This window comes from Corapipo altera, unplaced genomic scaffold, assembly GCF_003945725.1.
Source record: "Corapipo altera isolate COAL_440 unplaced genomic scaffold, ASM394572v1 22b, whole genome shotgun sequence".
Classification (NCBI taxonomy): Eukaryota; Metazoa; Chordata; class Aves; order Passeriformes; family Pipridae; genus Corapipo; species Corapipo altera.
The window spans coordinates 14,312,508-14,335,330 of record NW_020884876.1 but is presented as its reverse complement, the minus strand read 5'-3'; the positions used below and the strand labels follow the sequence as shown (position 1 = coordinate 14,335,330).

Sequence of the window (22,823 nt, the reverse complement as noted above, 5' to 3'; positions counted from 1 at the left end):
AAGGCCTCAGGTTTTGCTCTGCTCAGTTGCTCCTAGAGGGTCTGCATCTTCATACAACTGGGGCCTTTGCTGGTGCCTCAGCTGGGCACCCCTGGTATTCTGCAAACTATTAACACAACATTTATTGTGATTTAGATTACTAATTTCATCTTCGAAGTCATGACCGCAAAACAACAAATTCACCACTCAGCCTCAGAGCTGAACATGTTTCCAAATATTTTGAAGACCAACCATAAATTCAGCTTAGAAATCCCCAAGCGGAAATGCACTAAGAGTGACAAAAAGGTTGTGGTTACATGGGAAAAGATAAAAGTAATCTATTGAGAGATGACATAAATGGAAACATATTTTCTGCCCACTGTGGGGCAGAAAAAGCATTTCATAATTTGCTTGGGAAAGCATCTGCTTTCACAAGAGAAGAATTTATTTTTTTTTTAAATTTTAAAACTCCTGAGAGCAGACAGTGCTACTTTTTCCAGTGGCATTTTTCCCTCTCTGCTTCATAGTTACCTCAAATTTTATTTTTATTGCAATCTTTATAGGTTCAGGTATATATAAATTACTCTGTATTTTCATATCTGAATTATTTTGGTAAGAGAGTAAATGTGGTATCTAATTGGACTAGCATCCAGTCTGCTGATCAAATAAAGAACTTCCTTTTAGACAGCAGCTGGAAAAGAACAGCTAAAAGGAATTTAACAGGAAAGTGATCAGAGGTAAAATTTACAACTCTATTGCCAAGAATAGTTTTGCTACATGTTAGAAAAATTAGCTGTCCTACCTGTATTCTAGCTTAGAGGATTGTTCTAGCTCTCCACACACATTTCTCAACCTTCCTTTTAAGCACAACGTGAACCAAGAGCTCTGTGGCAGTAGTCTTTCGAAATTAAACAGGTTCCTAAAATTTGTTTAGAATCTGCTGCCTCATGCATTCTCCCCTTTCCGTTATTCTTAGGGGATAAATGAAACTAACTGAGCAATGATTACAGAAATAAATTCCTGTCATAGTCCTTTTTACTAAGTTAACTTTAAGCTAAGTGGCCATTTTCCAGTGTCTTTTCATCCAAAAGCCTCTTCAGGTCTTTGATCATATTTTTAACAGCTATAAAATGTTTCTGGTATGTGTCCTCTCTCAAGGTGGCCTTACATTATACCATTATTAAATAAATTGTGAGACCTCACTCAAAATGATTTCTTAACATTTACAGACTATTCTCTTTACCATTCTTTATAAATGTTCAAGTTTTGTTTGTTTTTATAAGTACAGCATGTGCATTAGTTTTCCAAGTCCTTCATAATGACACTTTGTGTTTGCTTCTTATTTGAACATATAGACATTATTGATTCTAACAGAAATTACCTTGTTTTACAATTTGAAGATAAGAGAGGTGAATTAGAGCATGATAAAAATACATTAGTGTAGGTAAAAAACCTCCAGCATTTCTATTTTGAAGTAAATGGTTATATGATGTCATATAACTTCTAGATGTCCATACACTTCTAGAATATGAAAGAAATTCAGTTTTCCAGAAACATTAAATCTGTAAGGAAAAGGGCTAAAGCCATGCTGGAAGTGTTGCTATTGTTGGTTCTCTATGAAGGAATTTCATGGATAAGAAAGGTAGAGAGTACAGAGGTCTCCAGTTGTAGCTATAAAAATGAATAAGGGAACAGCAAGCCCTCACATCCTAATTCCTAACATGTAGGTTTGTTTTATGATATCTAAGATCATCCAGATCATCTTGGATGTAACTTCATACCTTTAGAGATCCTAGTAGAATGCCCCAAAGATGAAAAATCAGGATATCACTTTCCTGTAGTCATATGTTTATCATTCTACTCCCCAGCTTAAATCTCCTCTGAAATAATCTTTTCTATTTTTTGCCTCTTCCTTGCACCAATGAGTTTGGGGTTGAAGAGGAGATGATGTCTGGAGCTATCTTTAAAAAAAAAAGTCCAATAGCAAAAGCTTAGAACATAACTAGGGTTGAATCTCAGGATCAAAATTAGCTTTCATAAGTATGCAAATCTTGGTCCAATAAACATTAATTGGAAATGAATGGGCAAGTGGTGAAGACAAATGCAAGGGGAATGTGTTCTTCAAGATGTGCAAGTGTTTTCAGAAAAATTTAGGCGCCCAGATCTTCAGCTGATCATGAAATGAAGTAATCCCTGAATTACAATAAAGGCAATTATTTTAAATTTTCACATGCATGGAGCTCTCTGCCAAGAAAAAGCCCACCTAGGTATATTCCTCTGTGACACATCTTTTCCAGAGGCATTATTTCTAAGATTCGAAAAGCTGTATTTTACAACACTTGTTATTTTAGGCTCTGCATTAAAATAATCTACAGCTAACTGAGAAAGAATAATAATTGGAAAACAGAACAGAAAAATTATGTCCTCATGCACCATCATGATTGAAAACATAAAGAATTAAATAACTTTAAATTAAAGTGAAAATTAAGTGTTGATTACTACATATGCCCCAAGATGATAATTTTGGATGGTTTGATCTATAGGTGCTACGAACCAGTTCAGTGGTCTATTAATCGCTCTACTCCTTTAGTTAGAGGAGAAAAGCTGTCCTTAACACAGGAGAAAATTGAGACTTCTTTTTCTGTGTGGTTTTGTTAGTTTGCTTTGGGGTGGTTTTTGTTTATTATGTTTGTCTGCTTTTTATTACTTTGTGGAACAGTCTAGGAGTTGCCAAGTCTGTGTCTATTAGAAAGGTGTTACAAAGTAGGTATTCATCTATTGCTGTTGTACCTGCAACTTCAGGTAACAGTCAATCTATAAAATTATGATATATCCTGAATTCTGTGCATTTCTGCAATCCTATAAAAACCAACACTCTACTACTATAAAATACTTATATAAATTTTACCTCCAAAGTTTACCCGCCTGTGGATGTTCAAATATATCACTGAAGGTCTGTATTTGACAAAAGTCTCCTTCAAAGGATTGAACCAGAACATGCTGGAGTCACAGCTATTGTGACCGCAGGTCTCCTCGGGTACAATCTCTTCTTTGCCTCACCTAGAAGTTTTGTCTACACAGAATTAGAGTATCTGTCTGAGAATTCTGGACACAGAATCTACAATACCATGTATCTTGTGGATAATCTGCCCATGTACAATAAAACCAAAGCATCCCCAAAACCACTGGATAAATACTGCCTGAATTAAGGAAGTGGATGCCACAGATTTAGGAAGCTTTAAATCCAGCCTTAACTATATTGTTATTTTAAGAATTTATTATTATAATTGTTACTACCACTGTGCATAAGAGTTTTAGGAAAAGTATTTGTATGGTGTAAGTGTTCCAATATGTAGCATTTGACATAAAACAGAAAAAAAAGATGCATTTTTTTAGGCAAAAAGGATCTCAGATAGAATATATAGCAGTCTGCGGAAAAAGCCATACCTCTAAGTAAAGTATTACTGTTCTCTTTTAGCAGACTACAGCATTCTATAAAACATTTTATAAAACCAAACCCCCTTATATAATTGACCATGTAACAAAGACAAACATTTAGTGACTCCTGACATGCCTTTACTATCCTACGTACACTATTTCATTTCCAAAAGCAGTAATACATTTTACTGTAAAGTCGCAGTATGTGCAAATATTTCACTTCATGATGACAAACATCTCCAGCAACTACAATTAGTGTATTTTTCAACATTGTAAACCTTAAGTGTATTGTTCTATACAAATGGCAATTAGTACGCTTTCTGTTCCCTAAACACTACTCCTACTCAGTTTCACGCACTTTACAGGTTTCCCACCACTGGTACATAAGAAATACAGCAGATATATTCTGAGCCTCTAAACACAGCTTATGAACCAAAACCTTCAAATAACATGAAACACATGCTGTGATGCTAAGTAGTAATAAAACCCCCTATTTATAATCAGATTTAAATTTTAAAACTGTAAAAGAGCCCTCCACATACGAGCATCCTGAAGATCTATTGTATTTATATTATATTATATGTTATATTGTATTACCCAGTGTTAAGAGTATTTCAGGAACACTGAAAGACAAAAAAACCCAACCCTGTAAACACACAGCCCAACAACAAATTCCAAATTAAGCACTAACTGATTACAAAAGTTTGCATCAGCTAATTTGAAATTGATAATTTATTCTAATAAAGTACACTGAAAACGGATACTGGTAGCTAGTTTTTAAAGCACTATAAAAACAAATTACAAGTTTGACAGGTATTTTTAAGAAGGGGCATTGAACTCTTCCTGAATTGACTTTCCCTAATTTTTCTACTAAAGGAATATTCAAAGATTTTATTCTTATAATTTTGTATTATTTCCATGTTTATAGTTGTACACAATGATTCTTATTGCTATGGACTATAATCACAACTTTACAGTTAAGGACAGATAAACCATTTATAAGCACTGCCTGCATCATTCTTAATTTTTTAACAAAAAGGCAATCTTTTTAAGTATATTCACAGGAATATTGTAAGGGAAAAGACCATTTTAAAACAAAAACACAACAAAAGCTAACATAACATTTTTTATTAACAGAACAGCACATTAACATCCCCCAGGATTAGATAAAAATTGTACACTTTAAGAGCTATGCTTTCCTAGATAAAACATCATATTCTTTCCTATGATCTAGTTTATGACAAAAGTGTCCTAACTCACTGCTTTTTAGTGGGTGGTACAACTGAGAGTGCCTTCAGCCACTGTCAGCAAGACAAAAACAAATATTTCAGCAGGTATCCATTTTCCTCAAAAAACCCTCAATCCTAATTTATAATCTCATTGTAGAATTTGAAAGTAGGACACTCATGATCACAGAAAATTCATCATGCCAACTGATTATCCAGTGCAGGAAATTGAGAATCTGAACAAGCACTGGAACAGGTAGAACATGAGTAGGTACAGGACTTACTAAATAATTTGAAGTCCATATGAATTAGTCCAGCATAGGACTCCATATTTGCCTTAAAAAAAGGCATATCATGGATTTTGAATTGGAAAAGTATTGTGGAAAACACGTGTTTTGCTAATAAATAAGATAGAGAAGTTCTGTTTAAGTCTCCTTTATTTAAAGTTTGCTTTGATCTACTACAAAACATATTACATACTAAGAAAAAAATCTCCAAACATTAAAATGTTCATATTTTATATTTCTACAAACAAATGTTGGGTGGGGAGTTTTGTGGGTTTTGGGTTTTTTTTTTTTAATTTCTTAAGGACAGCAATTTTTGAGTCTAAGTTACAACCTTAATAAATTTTAAGGCTGATATGGACAAAACTGGTACTGTAATATACAATGCAATTTACATATGTATCTTCCACTAGTGTTAGCAAAAGTTCCATATAGAGAGAGAATGAATTCCATTAGAGGATCCTGTTTTCCTCAAACTCCCCACTAAAATGAATGGAAGAAACACATGATCAGCAAGGAATGAGCAGACCTTCACAACATATGCAAAACGTACGATGCATAGTGTTAGTCACCTTTTTCCTTTTCCAATGAAATGAAACAGAGAGTAAAAAAGAACCTTTGTTTTACTTTATTAAATTAAATTGCATAGCATATAAAAATCTCCAAAATATTCAAACTTTCACCTCTCTTAAGTCCATAAGAGCCCCAATTATTTTCTCAGCAAGTTCAATTAAGCTACAGCTAAGCAAATTTCCTTTTCAGTACTTTGTAGAGTGTAAGTATGATCACAATGCATAGTTACACAATAATTGGACTAATCAAAGCTATATAATGTCAGCATTGTGAATGAAGCAGTGTTGCTCATTAGCCTTTTACAAAAGAATTACTATAAATTCAGCCTACGTGCAGCAACACTTCCTGTGCAAACAAACACAGATAATGCAACAAGCTTGAAACACTGCCAAGCTGGCAGACTGGCAGCACAAATTATGCAAAGAACCAGAAAGCCTTCAGTAGATTCAATAGAGCTTGGAGGATAAGAATGATTAAGTGTTTCTGTGTACAACTACAAATCACAGTAATGAATCAGACTAAAATTTCCAATAAGGGACTTAACTGCACCAGCTGGCCTTCTTCAGCAGCATTATAATGTGAAATGATGACATCCTAAATAGTAGCATTTGCAACTTTCACAAAATCTGCTCAAAGCAAGTCCTTTTTTTTTTTTGCTTCAGTTTTTTGAAAGGCTGTTTGTTTTTTTTTAATCATAATAAAGCATTGCAGCACCTAAAGATACAGAAAAGTTACAAAGCTATACTGTTCCTTCTTCTTCTTTTCCTTTCTTTCTAACCAAATGAATCTTCCATGTCAGTTCTAACTGACTCTCTTTCAAAACTGCTCACACTATTTAATATAACTACAGATTTGTAATCACAGCTTTTTTTTCCCTTTTTTTAATCAAAAACTTACTGGTAACAAATTGAAAAACCTCTTTCTTTTATTGTACCTCATAGTCCAAAGTATGATATTTTGAAAATCTGGAATACGTGTATCCATACAATATGAACAAAAAGAATACATAGGCATGTGTATATATTTATTCGTATGTATGTGCACGTATGTATGCATGTGTCCATATGTGCATTTTTATTCAAACAGGCCTGTATTTTTGGACTTTGTCACTTGTTATGCTTGGGAGCATAATCTTAGCCATGCAGTACCCACATCCATGGAAACAGAACAGGTTTTGGCTTGCTTTCCAGTAGGATCAGTGTTACTCTGAGCTGCTGTCACATCATCCAGGCTAATCCATCTAATGCTTCAGAGCCCAACACTCATCACTTCCAAGCTGAGATGGAAAGTTTTCCTCAAGTTATAATACTAAGATGAACACATCTAGGGAAGAATTTCTGTTAATCTACCTCATATAAAAATGCATTTAGAATGGTTTTCCGCATTTTTCAGAGAAACTGTAAGAGGGTAGGAGTCCGAGGCAAGAAAATGGTCTAGTCGACCAATTATTTGAATCAAATCAGCACTTTAAAAATGTCACTTAACTCAAAACCCTAAAGGAAGCTGTAACAAGATCAAGTGTTAGCACAAAATCTATCAAGCTATCCAACTCCTCTACCTTAATAAATTAAATTAGGTGATGTAACATCTTTACCACTATCAGCTTCTTTGAGTCTATAATAAACTGACGCTCTTTAATACACTTTAATAGTGAAACTGCGGTAACTTGAAGACTGAGCCCACAGGCAAAAATACCAGAAAATTTTTATTAATCACTAAATTCAGGTCCTATTACACACAGGCTTGGGGCAGGGGACCATTGTCACTAAACTTAACTTCATTTTACAGAACTCTTAAGATGAAGTCACTAATTCTTAGAGAGTGAGCTCTGTATCATTAAGCCCTCTATACTGTTCACCTTCTACCCAGCTGTGCAACTTATAGAGGTTCATTCTGCACACTTCTCTGGAACCTGTGTTGTGGAGCTCTAATGGAAGAGCCACTATAATTTTTTGTTTCTTATTTTAACTTAAATAAATGCTTTCTTATTATTACTCTGTACTCATGACTAGTGAATTCTTCTCATTTTCCAGGTGATCATCATCTGTAACTGAAATATTTTTACCATGATTAAGTTTTCTCTCCTACCTTAACCTTAATAAAATAGGGTGGGGCATTTTAGAATTGCTAGTATCATCAGAATCTGTTGCTGTTAATATTTACTGGGAATCAGTTACTCGTAAAGAACATCCAAAAAGATGTGCACTTCTACACAAGGAAATTATATTCTTCTTATGAACACCTTCCCTACATTATTAAAATGACATAGGTATAAGTTGCTATCATAAAGAAGAAAAAAAACAGTACAAAAACAAGATAGAGAAAGGACTATAAATGACTGTAAGGCATAAAAGGTATAATCTGCAAAGAGAAAGAAAGTAAATCATAAATGAAGAGATGTTCTACAAAAGCAATGATCCCTTGTTTCTAAGTAATTCCCTACAGATTTCCTATACTTAATACATGAAATAAAAACTGGATCTAAAATGCCTGAATTGTGTTACAATTGCTTCCTACTCTGAAACCTAAGAATAAATGATTGGAGAAGGTAAAAAAAATCCAATGGGAAGAAAAAGGAAGTTCAGTGTCCTTACACAAGTAAGAGCTGTCAAGTCTTTAAACATTCCTACTCCATCTTAACATGCTGTGGATGTAACATGGCAGACACAAATGCAATCTATTTCTGCTGTAGCAGGAAACTGAATTGTTGATCTGCACATTTTACATAAAGTCATAAGAGCACAGCAGGACCTTCACAATGGGGGCAGGGGGCATTATCTCTGGTGGGGAATTCCTAGAAGAGACAGATCCACATGTGCCTAGAAAAAGTCCATGCACCTTGAATGCTTTGAATAATTTAATACATGTAAGGATTGATTGATTTAAGGTATCAAATCAATTTTATGCAGTACTTTTTTTGTACTTACAGAAGAAGAAAAAGAGACTGTTTTCTCAGATTCCACTAGGTTTAGTAAGTACAATATTAGTCACTGGGTTCTAATATATCAAACATGCTTGGCTTTCCCTGGAGCACGATCCTTGGCTCAAAACTGTTTCACAACTACTTCATTTTCAGAACTTAATTAGAACTTCACCTATACACTGTTTTGTTTCATACGGTAGCCTATGATCCACAGAATATTAGTCTTATTGAAAATTACAGTATGTGTCAATTAATATTATAATTTTCTGTTTCAAATCTAAGAGAAGGTTAACACACTATTCATCAGGACCTGAAAATCTGTTATACCTTAGTGCTGAATTAACTTTTCCACTTTCCTAAGCCTGCTTAGCTACCATCTTCCATGGCCCTAATGAGCTCCTATATGTTGTGGTGTCAGCACATATCCCTTCTTTCCTTGCTCAAAATGGTAACAAGCAGTACATGAAGATTTAAGGATTTATCTTTACCACCTGTTGCTCTGCATATACAAAAAGTAGACAATTTCTCTTAGTATCATGAATATTCTGCCTGTGACCATAACATTCACATCAACATATCCCAGTATTAGTTTTCTAATATTCTACAAGTTGTATCAGGATTTGAATGAGGTATACTACAAAGCACTTCATTGTTTCATGTACAGAGTCTTTAGAGGTTTTTTTCCCCCATAAAGCCTATCACTTAACCAATAAACTGGAAAGCACAAAGAGATAGAAAAATACCTTTTAGTCAAAGGAAAAGTTGATGACAAACTCCCAAATTTAAAAGAAGCAAAGAAAAATTCTATTTTACACCATACTTTGAATTATCTGTTTATGATACAGTCTAGTGCAGGCAGCTACTCCCTTCCCACAGCAATCCACATGGAAGTACTTGGATAAATAACATTTATATATACATCCTGCATGTTTTCCCCTCCTCAAGTACATCATCTTTCTTTCATAGGGTGAAAGAAGAGTGCTAAGAGGGTAGCACACAGAACACAGCTTCCACCCCAGTTAGAGCCAGCAGAGATGCTATCTGCTACCAACAAAAATCCTCCACCTTTAAGCATGCCCCCCATAATTTCTAAAGCTCTGGTACTCCAAACTACTCTCATGACCAATGATCTACAACACTTATTTCACCTTTTTGTCACTATTCAGTCTTTCCAGGACAGTACATAAAGGAAGCTCTTGTCTGGGAATGCTGTGGCACCGCAGAAGTGTGCTAGAAGAGAACTTGCCATCTTGGCAGTCTACCAGAAAAGGAAATGAGCCTTGAGATTAAACTGAGGGAAGACCATGATCTCATCTGTCATGGAAACTGAGGAACCAGCAAAACCATAGGCTTGTCTGCCACATAACTCCATGAAAAGGGCAGTGATATGTAGTAGCTAGTTTTGAAACCATTCAAAGGCAAGCACACTGCAGCAAGATCACAGTGCTGAGATCCTCAAGCTAATAAAAAGGTTAATAGTTCTGAAAGCACAAGTACAATCATCACTAAAGTGTGCTGTTCACATTAATTAATCCTACTGGGACCTTGTCATATCATGTCACTAACAGCCTTGCAGATGGCTGGGACATCCACCCATACTTCACTATGTGGTACTGAAGTGCCCTCAGCAATCCATATAGGGCTACAATAGTTTGGAGATTGTACTGTACAGATAAGAACACCTGGGAGCATGGACTTGAATAACAATGTCTATGCCTACCTGTTTTTTTCTGCAAGTCGATTTCTTACAAACAACAAAAGAAATTACTAAATCGATTTCTCCACTTGATACAATTATCAGAGTTCACTCGTTAGCAACCTCTGTGTTCATGCAATTACCTAAAAAAGGTAACAGAATTTATATACAGAAGTTTATGAATCAGATAACAGGACTGCTTGGGAATGTTGCTACTAATAATAGATAATTTTACTATAAATCTGAGCATTTCAACTTGATGATAGCCCAGAAAAATCTATTCAGCTGTAACTGTACTTCATGCTTCTTTCTCCGAGGTAGCTCAAAGGTGCCCATAAAGTTTTTATTTATCTTGGAGGTATGCAAAGTCTACTCTTCCCTGTCTGCCTCTTGAGGATCGTCTTTGACACTCTATCAATTCATAGGCTTAAAAATACTTTTTCTGCACAAGAGTCTTGGGAATAATCTCTGGAACATCTATGGATCTATACAGTAAATATGTCCAAATTGAAATCTACAGGTAAGTTCTTTTCTATGAAGAGTTCCCAGTAATCCATCAAAAAGGTCTCAACTGTTATTCCAGAAAACACCTCCAGATGCCTTTTCTTACTTATTTACATTATCCAATCTTTGAAGAACACAACGTGTGCACACACACAAACTAAGCAAAAAGGAAAAATTACTGGGATTATATTTTGCAAATATTTATTCCCAACAGATTGCGCACAACTGATATGTTAGAAATGGATACAGGTAGATAATATAACTGGACAGTTGATAATATAACCATTCTTAGCAAATTTTTACCAAGACTTATAAAGAGTGGAGTAGTCCTTTGGGAACTCTGAAAAACAGACGGCTCTGTTGAAAATCAACAAATTATAGATACCAGCAAAGGAATAACATGTTAGGCTAAAGAAATTAATAGCAGTAAACAGACCCAGCAGACATGACTGCTTGTGTATATGCTATTCATACTCTTATCCCACCATATACAGTAAGGTCAGAGACTGCATGAAGAAAACCTTTTTAGAAAGAAAGAACAAAGCAAATTATTTCTCCTTGTATGTGATAATCTGGAGGAACAGGAAGATCTAACCTAGGAAATCCCTGTCTTGGCTTCATCTAGCTTACAAGACAAGACTTATAGCGTTTCTTACAATCACCAAGCTGGTGCCACTCCAAAGTTTCACATTATCTACTGTATTATATTCAGACAAGTTTTACCTCTTAAAATACTACCTTTCTAAAAGAGTACCAAGAACTGTGGGAGGAACAATACAGGGATGAAGACTGATGTCAAAAAGTTTCTTAATGCAACCACAGTACATATCTTCATCTAAGCTAAAAAAGTTTTCAGTCCTCATCTATTGCATGTATACTTGGAGATGTCATTTTTTTCCACTGTTTTCAATGACTCTTAGAAATTTCAAATTGTTGTGTTTTCTTGGACAGTTAACACTGACATATTCCTGACACTTTGAGTGCAGTTGAAATTAGACTACCTAGCTTTGTCTAATAATTCTTGCAACTTATATAGTATTTTATCAAACTAAAATGCCTAGTTCTACACTGAGATTGTTTAATACAAACAGTGTAACTCTGCAAATACTGTCAAGGTTTTTTTTTATTAACTTCAGCTGCAGATTAAGAACAGTTTAAACTTTTCCTTTGATTATGTACTATCTTGCTCTTTTGAAAAGCTCCAGATGGATGTATTTAACATAACTAGACACTCAGAACAACATTTCTTACATCATTGATGAAACTGTACTTGAAATAATCCTCTTCCAACAGACAAGGAAGTCTTTTATTTTCCTTACATCTTTTCAGCCCCTACTGAGCACTGTAGCAGACAGTTAAACCAAGTTATTGAAATTTAGCCATTCTACTATGTCTCATTTCCCACAAAGAAGTGCAAAAAAACCTAATAATCTCAAGCCAAAGTGCAACTTGACTCCATCTTCTCAGCACACAAAAATCATGACACAACTAAATGTACGGTTCAGGCCCTACATATTTGTAGTTCTGCCCCAGATAAATTTACAAAATATATTAATTTATCATGTATTTTCTCCTTATATTTAACCGGGCCAGTATGCAAATAAAATTGGAATGCACAGAAGAAGACAAAAAAGGGGGTTAAAAACCCCAACCTCAAACAACTTGCACTGTATCAGGCTGCTACCTACACTTTAAGAGGCAGTTTTGAGTTCTCTAGCTTTGTACAAGAAGTGATGATGTCAAAGTAATGTACAGCAGCAGGACATTATTATAATCACTTTATTTTGCTACTGGCACAGTGGGTATTTCCCTAAATGTATTTGTACCAGAAGCTTGCAATATTTAAATATGTACCCCTTCTAGTTTACCAGCCTATTGAAAAAATCAAATATTAAACATTATAATCAAACTATGCATAGATAATTACTCCTAAAATCCACCTCTACTCTTTTTATATGTGTTTAAGTAACTAAACTAATTATAATGGATTTATGTTTAAAAGTCAGTCATGAACACTATAAAAAATGTCTACAGGATTAACTTTTGAAGTATTTACCTGTGCGTAAGCCTTCGGTGACTAATGCAAACAGCAGTTTGTTGATCCTGTGCAACACAGACTTTATGGCGACTACATTTCATCTTCAAACATGGATCTTTAGCCGGATCTAAAGCTAAAAATAGTTTTAGAAATTTGTTAACAATTATCTAGAAACATGCAATTAAAACAAGAAACACCACACAAAAAACCTGCCAAGGTTGTGGAGGGGGTTGGCCTGCTGCTTGTACAGCATGCTGCACTGCAAGCAGCTGACTGTCACCAGGAAAAAAATGCAGCTGTTGTATTGGTAAGAAACTACTCACTGCTATATTCTTTTAACAATTGCCACTATCTGACTGTAATCCCCAAACACTGGTATTTCCAACTTGAAAGCATTTTCCCTTAACTGTTTACTAAGATACAACTCAGCATTAAGTGGTGAACAATGGCACCAAATTTACTGAGAAATTATTACTCAGATGAGATTTTAGTAAAAATAAAATATGCAGGCAAGTGATTTCTATGACTCTGTCTTTATATATAAATTGTACTTGCTTCTAGGCCTCTATTTCTGCTTTGTGAGTTTTAGGGGGGGTTTTTTGTAGCTGGTCCTTTAGGAATCCTCCATACTCATTTTTCAAGCACAATTCCAGTTAAAAATAGTGATTTCTGGCTGTACTAAAAGACTGAAATAATTTTGTTGCTTATTACTAAATTTGCATTTTTTTTTGAGTAGCCATGTCTACACGACTGTAATATAGAAAAGCACCTGCCAATTTAAGCTCTCACTAGAAACAATTAACTTCTGCCTTCTCCCACCTCCATGGTGTCTTTCAGGTAGATCTAAATATTCCAACACTAATTTTTTTTATCCCTATCAGAATCCTTTTTTCATCAAGGAAGACAGCTATAAACAATTAGAATTCTTTTTCCCTGTGTTCTTCACTTTAGCATCTTACTGTCCAGTATTCAGTTATATCTCAGAAGTTTCCCATTTTTTACATCTGCTTATAAAATATTACAGAATCACAGAACATTCTGAGTTGGAAGGGACCCACAAGGATCATTGACTCAAACTCTTATCCCTGCACCCTAAGAATCACACCATGTGCCTGAGAGTATTTATTTGCATTTATATTTTCTGAACAAAACTGTTGTTTCTTCTATTCATTATCAAAAGTAAGCTTCTAATCACATCTTTATTTGACCTGCCAGAGGATACTAACATAAGACCACTAACTGTGCAAGTACCCAGAAAACAAGAACCAAGCTGATCATTAGCTGTACTTTTGACACATGACGTTGCAGTGCTAAGTATGATTAAATATAGTCTGAGCAGTGACTTCTTCAGTTTTATTTCCCTCTTAATAATATATTCAGCTGAGCAAAACAAATACACAAGATTATCAACAGAGCAGAAAAGTGATGGAATAATTAATACGGTAATAATTCAACACAGACAGAAAAGTAGTATTTTGTTAATTACAGCATAAGACATACGAAAAGATGTATTCTTCTTTTTACTTCTACAGCAAGTCAGCCATAAAAACACAACAAGTAATCCAAAATAAATCCAATTACAATAACTCTATACAAATAGGAAGCAAGCACAGCAAAAAAATTACTGAACTAGGATAACAGAGTTGGAGTCAAAATTAATGAGAGCATACTCAGTATCCTTCTCCAATTTACTTTAGATTCCACATCAAATAATTCCTCTGCTTAAAGTCAGGCAGAACGTAATGCCAGCCCTTAGCAAAACTGAAGAGATAATCACTTAAGGTACTCATCCAAGTACCTCTTCCCCAAATGTTCCCTGGTTGGAGACACTAGGGTAGCAATACTGGAAAATGGTCTATCTTCAGGTAACTGTTTTGCAAAAGTGAATAGGTCAATGAAATAAAAAAAACACAAGCAAGAGAAATCTGGAATCATATAAGGATGCTGAGTTCAATATCAAGCAGCAAACAGGTTTCAGGAAAAAGGGTGAATGGGGGAGATCATGAAACCATTCCCATTGAAAAGGTTATTTCTTTTCCCAAGTTCTCGGGACTACAAAGGTGTGTTTTGACAATTCCATCAAAATTTAGCAAGCCATAAAACATGGTTTTGGTAATATGTTACATTTTGGCAAAACGTTACAGGTAGAACCCAACTTTGCAAGGAAGCAATGGTACTTTCATACTTTGCCTTTAGGACAATATGAAGGTCAAATGGAAACCAGGACACACAATCAGTTCTTACAGAACCTATGTAATCTTTTAGTATTTGCTGACTCAATAGTTATCATGTCCTGCAAGTAACTCTTGATCACCTCAGGTGAGGTACATAATCATTATATAGCAAGAATGGCTATGGGACTGTGTCTGGGGCTACTATCTAAGCAGTGTGAGTAAGCCACCAGAGCCACAGGTGCTCAAATCACAAGACCATCTTTATATTCAAAGGCATGTTCAACACTCATGGTCTTATCATTGACACTAACTCACATTATCACTCTCTGACCTGATGGACTTGTTCTCTCTCAGCCATGAACTCCCTACAGAAGTCCTTTTTCCTCATCTTATCTGTGTCACATGGCCTCCCTTTTTCCAATATTTTTGTTGTGAAACCATCTTATAATAGCAAGGGAGAGACCAAAAAAATCACTGATACAAAAATGCAGATTTTTGGAAGGCAAAAAAGTTAATTAACTGAAGGGTCAATGGCTTCCTGGACTAACACTTAGCAACACAGAGGATAAAAACACAGAAAGAAATGTTGATAGAAGATGTAAAAAGCACTTTCTCTTTTTTTTTCTTTCAGTATCACATGCTGTAGTCAACCACATAGTATGTACATTTTACTAATCTACTTTGCATGGTCTTCTGTTTTTATTTTTAACCTGTTTTTTAAAAATGGCAAACTTATGGATTGCATTAGCTATTTTCCCAGCTTTGAAAGGACTAAAATAATTAGATATTTCTAAAAGCAGGAAATTATTTGCCCTTTTTTTAAAGCCAGTTTTACTTGATACTTGGAACTGACCAACGGACAATTTTCATGGGAAATAAAGGCTAAACTGCAAGAAAAACATTTTTCAAAACCACAGTCTGAAGTTCTTCATGCTGGGGAAGAACTGGACCCCCCCTTACAATGCAGGGACATAGTTGACTATATGTCTGATCTTAAACTATGATGAAAATTAATAAATTTATTCCAAAAAATTACCATTGATTTCCTTTAAGCATGTAACTCAGTTATATCAGGAAATACATGGCATTAAGTCTTTACTTCTTTACTACCTCTCCTAGCTATCCTTGACAAAATGTGGCTGCTTTACGTCAGCTCACTTACGGTACACAGACTTGCACTGACAACACCGCATATTTCTTTCCATTTCTGCTAAAGTAAGCATCTTTGAAACAGTACAATGTTCACACCAAAAACATAACATGTGACAAATCCCACTGTGGGATTGATGTATTTCTCAGAGCTATTGTCTTTAGCACAAAAAAGGCATGAATCTGACTTTTTATCGAATTCACATTTACTAAAATACTGTCATAATTATGAAAGTTAGGGCCTTTTTTCCCCATAATTGAAGTGAAAACGTTGACTGTACAGCTCAATTACTCTGCTATTGAAAATTGGTGAAGGTTTCTACTATGGTGAGGAGACTCCAGACACGAGCAATATAGTTATGTAAGGCTTGTCAGAAATCATGTCTTTATTAATGTATCAGCTGAATTCCTAGAATGTCATACAAACAGCTTCTAAAGATGCAGGTCTGATCTTAGCTTTAACAACTTGATAATGTTCAGCTTTACATAGCTTTTAATATTCAGGACACTAAGCTTGCAATAGGTTATTTGCCTGTATGCCTGCTTTACACGTGTCCATATATCTGGCTACAATAATAAGAAATGTCATGTTAATTAAATTCCAACAAATAGAAAAATATCACTGTTACAAAATGCACTTCCAAAGTATAAAATGCTTTTAAACATCTACTATTTCTCTAAGAACTTATATTGTAAATGACAAATAAGTTGCTCTGTTGAAAAATTATGAAACGTAATTAGGGACTTTTATAGATGAATATGGATTTCTTCTTCTCACATGCTAAGGAAGCAATTAATATCCAAAAATTGATTCAATTATAACTAACAGATCTATTCATTTATAATTCAAATTTGGAAAAGCAATTCAGAAAAGCTTCTCATCATCTCTTCTGTAAGTTAATTTACAGCTACCGCTCCCGAAAACAGACATTAGCCAGAACATAATTTTTATTGGGAATACAAAAGGAAATAAAGACTAGAAAGACATAACACAGGAATACTCTTAACAGGAGTTCTGTGGCAGAAACCACAGTTAATTATCATGATTCCACAATCTTCTAAGTGCACTCTGACATGTTCCTAATTTTCCACTCCCAGTAAAATGAAAGGGAGAAAAAAGGTTAAGGACAAAGTTTTCAGACTTAAACTCTATTTCCTTCCTCCAGAGTTTTGATTCATTTCTGATGGGCAAAATAAGAACCAGCTAGATATTGTGTTTGCACTTACTGAAACTTCAGCCATGCTTTGTGTATCCCATGAGTAGTTTAGTTCCTGTAATTTAAAATGCAAGTCTGACTGACTCCTTTGTCTACAAAGTTTTCATTTTTTGACAATGGAGGGAGAAAAATATTTAAATTATCTGAAAGTTTTAACTAAAATATTTATAATTAGATCAAATGCCTATGTTATAACCCTGGGTAGACCCCTTGGAGGGAATTACTCATATTTACCTGCTTTGATAAGCCACACAATTCCTGAAGATACCTAAAGATCATCAATGTCTTAACTTCTCCATTTCGAAAGATGATGATTTCTCACCTCCTAAAGCAGGACTTCTCATTGAGAAGTGTGTTGGGTCTAAAGATACGAGCACAATCCCAGCACCACAATTTCTAGTAACAGTAAGGAGGACAACAAGGCAGAACACCTAAACACTCAGTTGATGCTGTCAGCTAGCATGGAATCCAGATAAATGTTTAATTACAGTTAACAGTGATAATGGTTATTTTTTGCCTAAATTGTACAGTGATCAGCATTCAAAATTTGCATCTGTACATACAGACTCTCCTCAGCCACAGATGGTTTGAATCCACACTGCTGTGGACATGTAACAAGACATCCCTATCTTATTATGTAACATACATACTGAGAATAAACACCTTTTAATTTCAACAAGAAAATGAATCATTGTGCAGCTAACAATCTGAAATTCATAAATAAAAATCAGAGCATTAACAAGAAAGAGCCTACCTCAGCAATCTGATGGGGATGTTCTGAAAAAGAAGAATCTCATATTTTTGTTTCTTTTCCCATGGACTGTATCTGCCATTTAAGATTCACTACATAGCACAAAAACCAGAATGGATAGCTACAGTTGGATGTTCACAAAAGGAATCTTCCTGAATACTTGTTCCATGTGGCCACATGAATCTACAACTTCAGTAAGAAGGTTAGACAGTAGGTTTTTCTGTAGATGGCCAAGGAAGTAATCAGAAGTTTAGATTCAAATCCCTGAACATCATGGGCTGTCTAGTCTGGTTTCTGACTGGTGAGCAAGTGCTGCAATAATTAAGGTGTCTGTATGTATGGAGCTTGCTTCTACCCAAGAAATGCCTGCTCTCACGAGTGCTCAGAAATCTCCATACCGATGAATCAGGGACAATTGTGTAAAGTTTCTTATCAGGTTTCTGTTCAGATGCACTATTTTTGCTAGTGGTTTATATTATTAAGCTCTGGTACATTAGCACTGAGTGTCCAGCTGCCCTGCAATGGTTGCAGTCATATGGAAAAAAGTTCTGATAAGCCAAGAAACGTCTAATACCAACTTCTAACCACCTGACATATAAAATAAAGTACTGTACTTTTGCTCACTGCTGCGATTAAGTTTTTTAAAAAAGGACATAAAAATGCATTTATACTGATTCATAACATGGTACCTGCTATTCTGGCTACTGACAATGTAAGTCAAAATAAATGCTCAAAAACCAAAATTAATCTGTTGGTCTTTATTCTTCCTCTGGAACAAACTCACTAAAGTTGATTTCTTTTTTTCACAGTTTCAAAGTACTTCACTCATTCTTTCTCCACTCCCTTTAAAACAATCATCTTCACTGAGTCACACTTTTTCTAGCCACTTGTGAAGTGACTAAATGATAAGAAATTCTCCCCCTCACAAATATCTGTGATCCCTGCTTCAAAAACATTCCCATTATTTTGTGTTTTCTCTTTTGGGTATTCCCTGAAAGTTTACAAGAGCACAGGTTACCCATAGCTCAGAAAGAGATGTAAATGAGAAACTCCACACAGTCTATGTCAAATGCCCTCCTTATCATTATCTGTGAAAATTCAGAAAAGATCCTGTTCATTTAAATTGCCAAAGAACACAGTTATTTTGGGCTCAGATTGGCGAGCCCAAAGTAGTCTTAAGACTACTTGAACATTCACAATAGTAATATATCACTAGCAAACAGTTAAGCACTATATTATCCTTTCCTAAATACACAAAATCATAATTTAGAGACATGTTGGCTGTGTCAGAACTGACTTCTGGATTCTCTAACTGGGCAACAACATCTGCAGACCTGTAACAGCAGAAATGTATCTTCCTGAAAATTCTCTCACCTATTATCTCACACCCCCAGATGATTATTCTTGCAAGCAACATGCTATAGGATACAGCACTGCTGAGGCTGCACCTCGAATATTGTGTTCAGTTGTGGACCCCGTCATTACAGGAAGGACGCTGAGGTGCTGGAGTGAGTCCACAGAATGGCAACGAAGTTGGTGAGAGTCTTGAAGCACTTATGAGAAGCAGATGAGGGAGCTGGTGGTCTTTAGCATGGAGAAGAGGAGGTTCAGAGGGGACTTTATGACTCTCTTCAACTATCTGAGAGGAGGTTGTAGCAAGGGGAGTGGTTGGTCGTTTCTCCCAGCTAAAAACTGAGATGACAAAAAGGAAATGGCCTCAAGTTGCATCACGGAAGTTTTAGATCGGATATTAGGAAAAAATTCTTCCCTAAAAGGGTTGTCAACCATTGGAACAGGCTGCCCAGGGAAGTGGTTGAGCCACCATCTCTGGAGGTATTTAAAAGATGTGTAGAGATGTGGCACTTAGGGGCATGGATTAGTGGTGGGCTTGGCAGTGCGCAGTTAATGGTTGTACCTGACGATTTTAGAAGACTTCTCCAATTCTAATGATTGTATAATTCTATTTTTGTCTGTTGAAGAACTTTCATTTCAGTATTTCATTATGTATTTTTATGTTAAAAAGGGTATTTTAATCAGAATTTTATTTTAGAGTAATCAACTTCAGCTTTTAAATTTTTTTAAGCACTTAAACCAGAATCCAGTAGACAATTCATGTAAGTATCTAACAAATCAAAAATATATCTGTATTTTGAAGAAGCCTAGAACAATGAAAATTATCAGGAAATGCACTTGTAATAAAATTGAAATATAAAATACATTTTGTAAAGAATACATAAAATTTAAAATCATATACTGCAAACAATATATAGAGCACATTAATTTTTTAAGTCAGTTATGCATCTTGACTCAGACAAACCATCTATGAAAGCTTCTTTGAGTTTAGTATACTGAAATTAAAGGCAAACCTCAAATGTTTCACTTTTGAAGTATTTAAAGATATATCACTGTTACAAGCTAACAACCACAAATATACCAAACCTGTAAAAGTTCCAAGTAGATTTAAGTAGCCATTAGGGAAAAAAAAAAGAAAAAGAAAACTCAAACCATAAGAATTTATCTTCTATAAAAATACAAATGTAAAGAATGTGAAGACCTACTCCATTAAGAACTGACTTTGTAACGTTTATTCCAGGGTTTCTCTTGGATCATTAGATTCATGTTTATGTGACAAACTTCTGGTCTTCAGATGGAGAGAACCCATAGAGAACCCTGTAGTCTGGAAATACAGACAGGACTATAGGTGTTCTGCAGTCATTAGTTTGTAATAAATCTACAATTTCAGTCACTTCTGAGTATTCACCTGTGTCCCAACTCATAGCTACCAACATCTGTAACTGCAGAAAAGAGGTTGCATTAAAAAAATTGACAGTACAAAGTGAATTTTAAATGGAGTAGGTCTTTACGTTCTTTAAATTTATAATTCTACAGAAGATAAACAGGTTTTTAAATATGAGCAATTTAAATAAAAATTAGTCAAAAAGCAACTTTCAACATTTAAAATATCATTCTTCTATTCAGGAAAAACTATGTATAGCCTTTTTTTTTTCTTCTTTACAGTCTCTGTTGTTTGGGGTTTTTTTAAGGGATTTATTAAGCTATTTCGTTTTCCCTCACCACTAAACAGTAATATGTGATATCAAATTTCATATTCTTAATAACTACCTCCATTAGATTTTTACAAGCCTTCTACTTAATCTCTGTGGCAAACTAAGAAACTTCATCAGGCCATAGCTCTGATGCTGTACCTCTAGCCAGTCACTGTCACCCTGTGCCACATTTCCACTTTTCTGACATAATTATTCGTGTGTCTGAATGGCTACCAGAATCCAGGATTTGGCCATGTTAAAAACAAAGAAAAAATAAACTTTTTACTTTATCTTATAACAATTCAAGATTTGGTGACTCTACAGATGTAACAGTAGGGCATAAAGCAAACATGTCAGGAGAGCAGGAGCAAGGGCTTAGACTGCTACTGAAGGCAAGTAAAATCTCGTATTATGTGCTGGGTTTGGCCTCAATAAAAATCCTTTCTTATAGCCTCTTTTCAAAATAGCTATCCAATTTAGAATCCATTTGATGATTCTATAGAAATAAATACTGAAACGATTTAAGAGCCCTAACTAGAGAAGCAGATGTGTACTACCCACTTAATCTGAGTTAGGAGCCAAGTCTGTGAATCGTACAGGACAAGGCTGTTTCATGGAAGGTGTTACCACAGTAGATAAATCTATAAAAGAGAAATAATAAAAGAATCACTGAAGCACAACATAAGATAATTAACAAAAAGCACCATTAAAGGGTTCCTCAGACATCTAAAAAAAAATCTTTTCAGGCAAGGGCTATCTGAAAGGATCATAAAGCAGTGGTAATCTGTTTAACACAGGATTTAGCATATTTCATTAGTGAGCAGGATTCCTAAATACACCTAAATACCTCAAACTGGAAACTAGATTAAATATAGTTTATTCTTAATAGTAAATAAGCATGAAATATTTTAACAGCTTTTCAGTTATGTTCTTTCTAAAACTCATGGAGTCCTCCTACAAAGACACTATTTCTTTATCTCAGCCAACATCTTAAAGTGTCTTGTGATACATACTAATTGCAAAGTACTGCAATTTATCTTGAAAGCGATGGATATATACTTCTAGTTTAAAAACATCAATAGTTCTGCTACATAAACTAGATCATGAGTGCACATATCAAATGCAGCAAAGTTAAATCTACACAACTGTTTTCACAGTCTTCAACTAATGGATCTTCATTAAACTCTCTTGTAACCTCCCAGGGCTTGGAAGTGAGTGAATCAAATTATTTTACTGAATATGACTCTAAATGGTGTCAGTTCACAGTGCAGAAATGTATTCACAAATTATAAAGATGTGTTTGCATACATTTGAATATCCTTAGTTATCAAAATTATTACAGAACTAGGTAGATGAAACATACAGAGCTAAAAGGTAAAGATTAAAGTAATACAAGTGAAATTGCTTCAAAATCTATTTCTGTTGTACAATGGTATCTACAGTTTTTCTTCTGTAAACAGGCATCTAATATAACCTGATACTATGAAAGTCAAAAATAATTCTGTGGGATGGTCTACAAGAAATGCTATAAATACATCTACAAACCATTTATACCTTCAGGTTGTTCATCCTCCATGGAAATGTCATTTTGTATTTTTTCAATTACATGAATATACTCCAGTGTTCCTCTACAGTATTGAGCAAAGGAAGACATCTCCACTTTCAAAAATTACACTAGTGTCTTTGTGTATGTAATTCTATTCAATAGCTACACCCTCCAAGCTCTGCTACCATCTGTAGTCTAAAAATAAAATGTACCAGAAGCATCCCGTATATTTTCATCTGACGTAGAAGTGGTATATGAAGAAAATGTGTTAGAAAACA

At 34.9% G+C, this 22,823-nt stretch overlaps 1 protein-coding gene across 2 annotated transcripts in view; it reads right to left on the bottom strand.

Annotated features, from left to right (window-relative positions):
* Positions 1–22,823, bottom strand: part of SPOCK3 (SPARC (osteonectin), cwcv and kazal like domains proteoglycan 3) — a 167,022-nt gene that overhangs the window by 76,528 nt on the left and 67,671 nt on the right. For both annotated transcript variants that reach the window (XM_027636047.1, XM_027636048.1), the window contains one exon: positions 12,680–12,794. In XM_027636047.1, the coding sequence (XP_027491848.1) occupies positions 12,680–12,794 (115 nt within the window). The remainder of the gene's footprint in view (positions 1–12,679; positions 12,795–22,823) is intronic.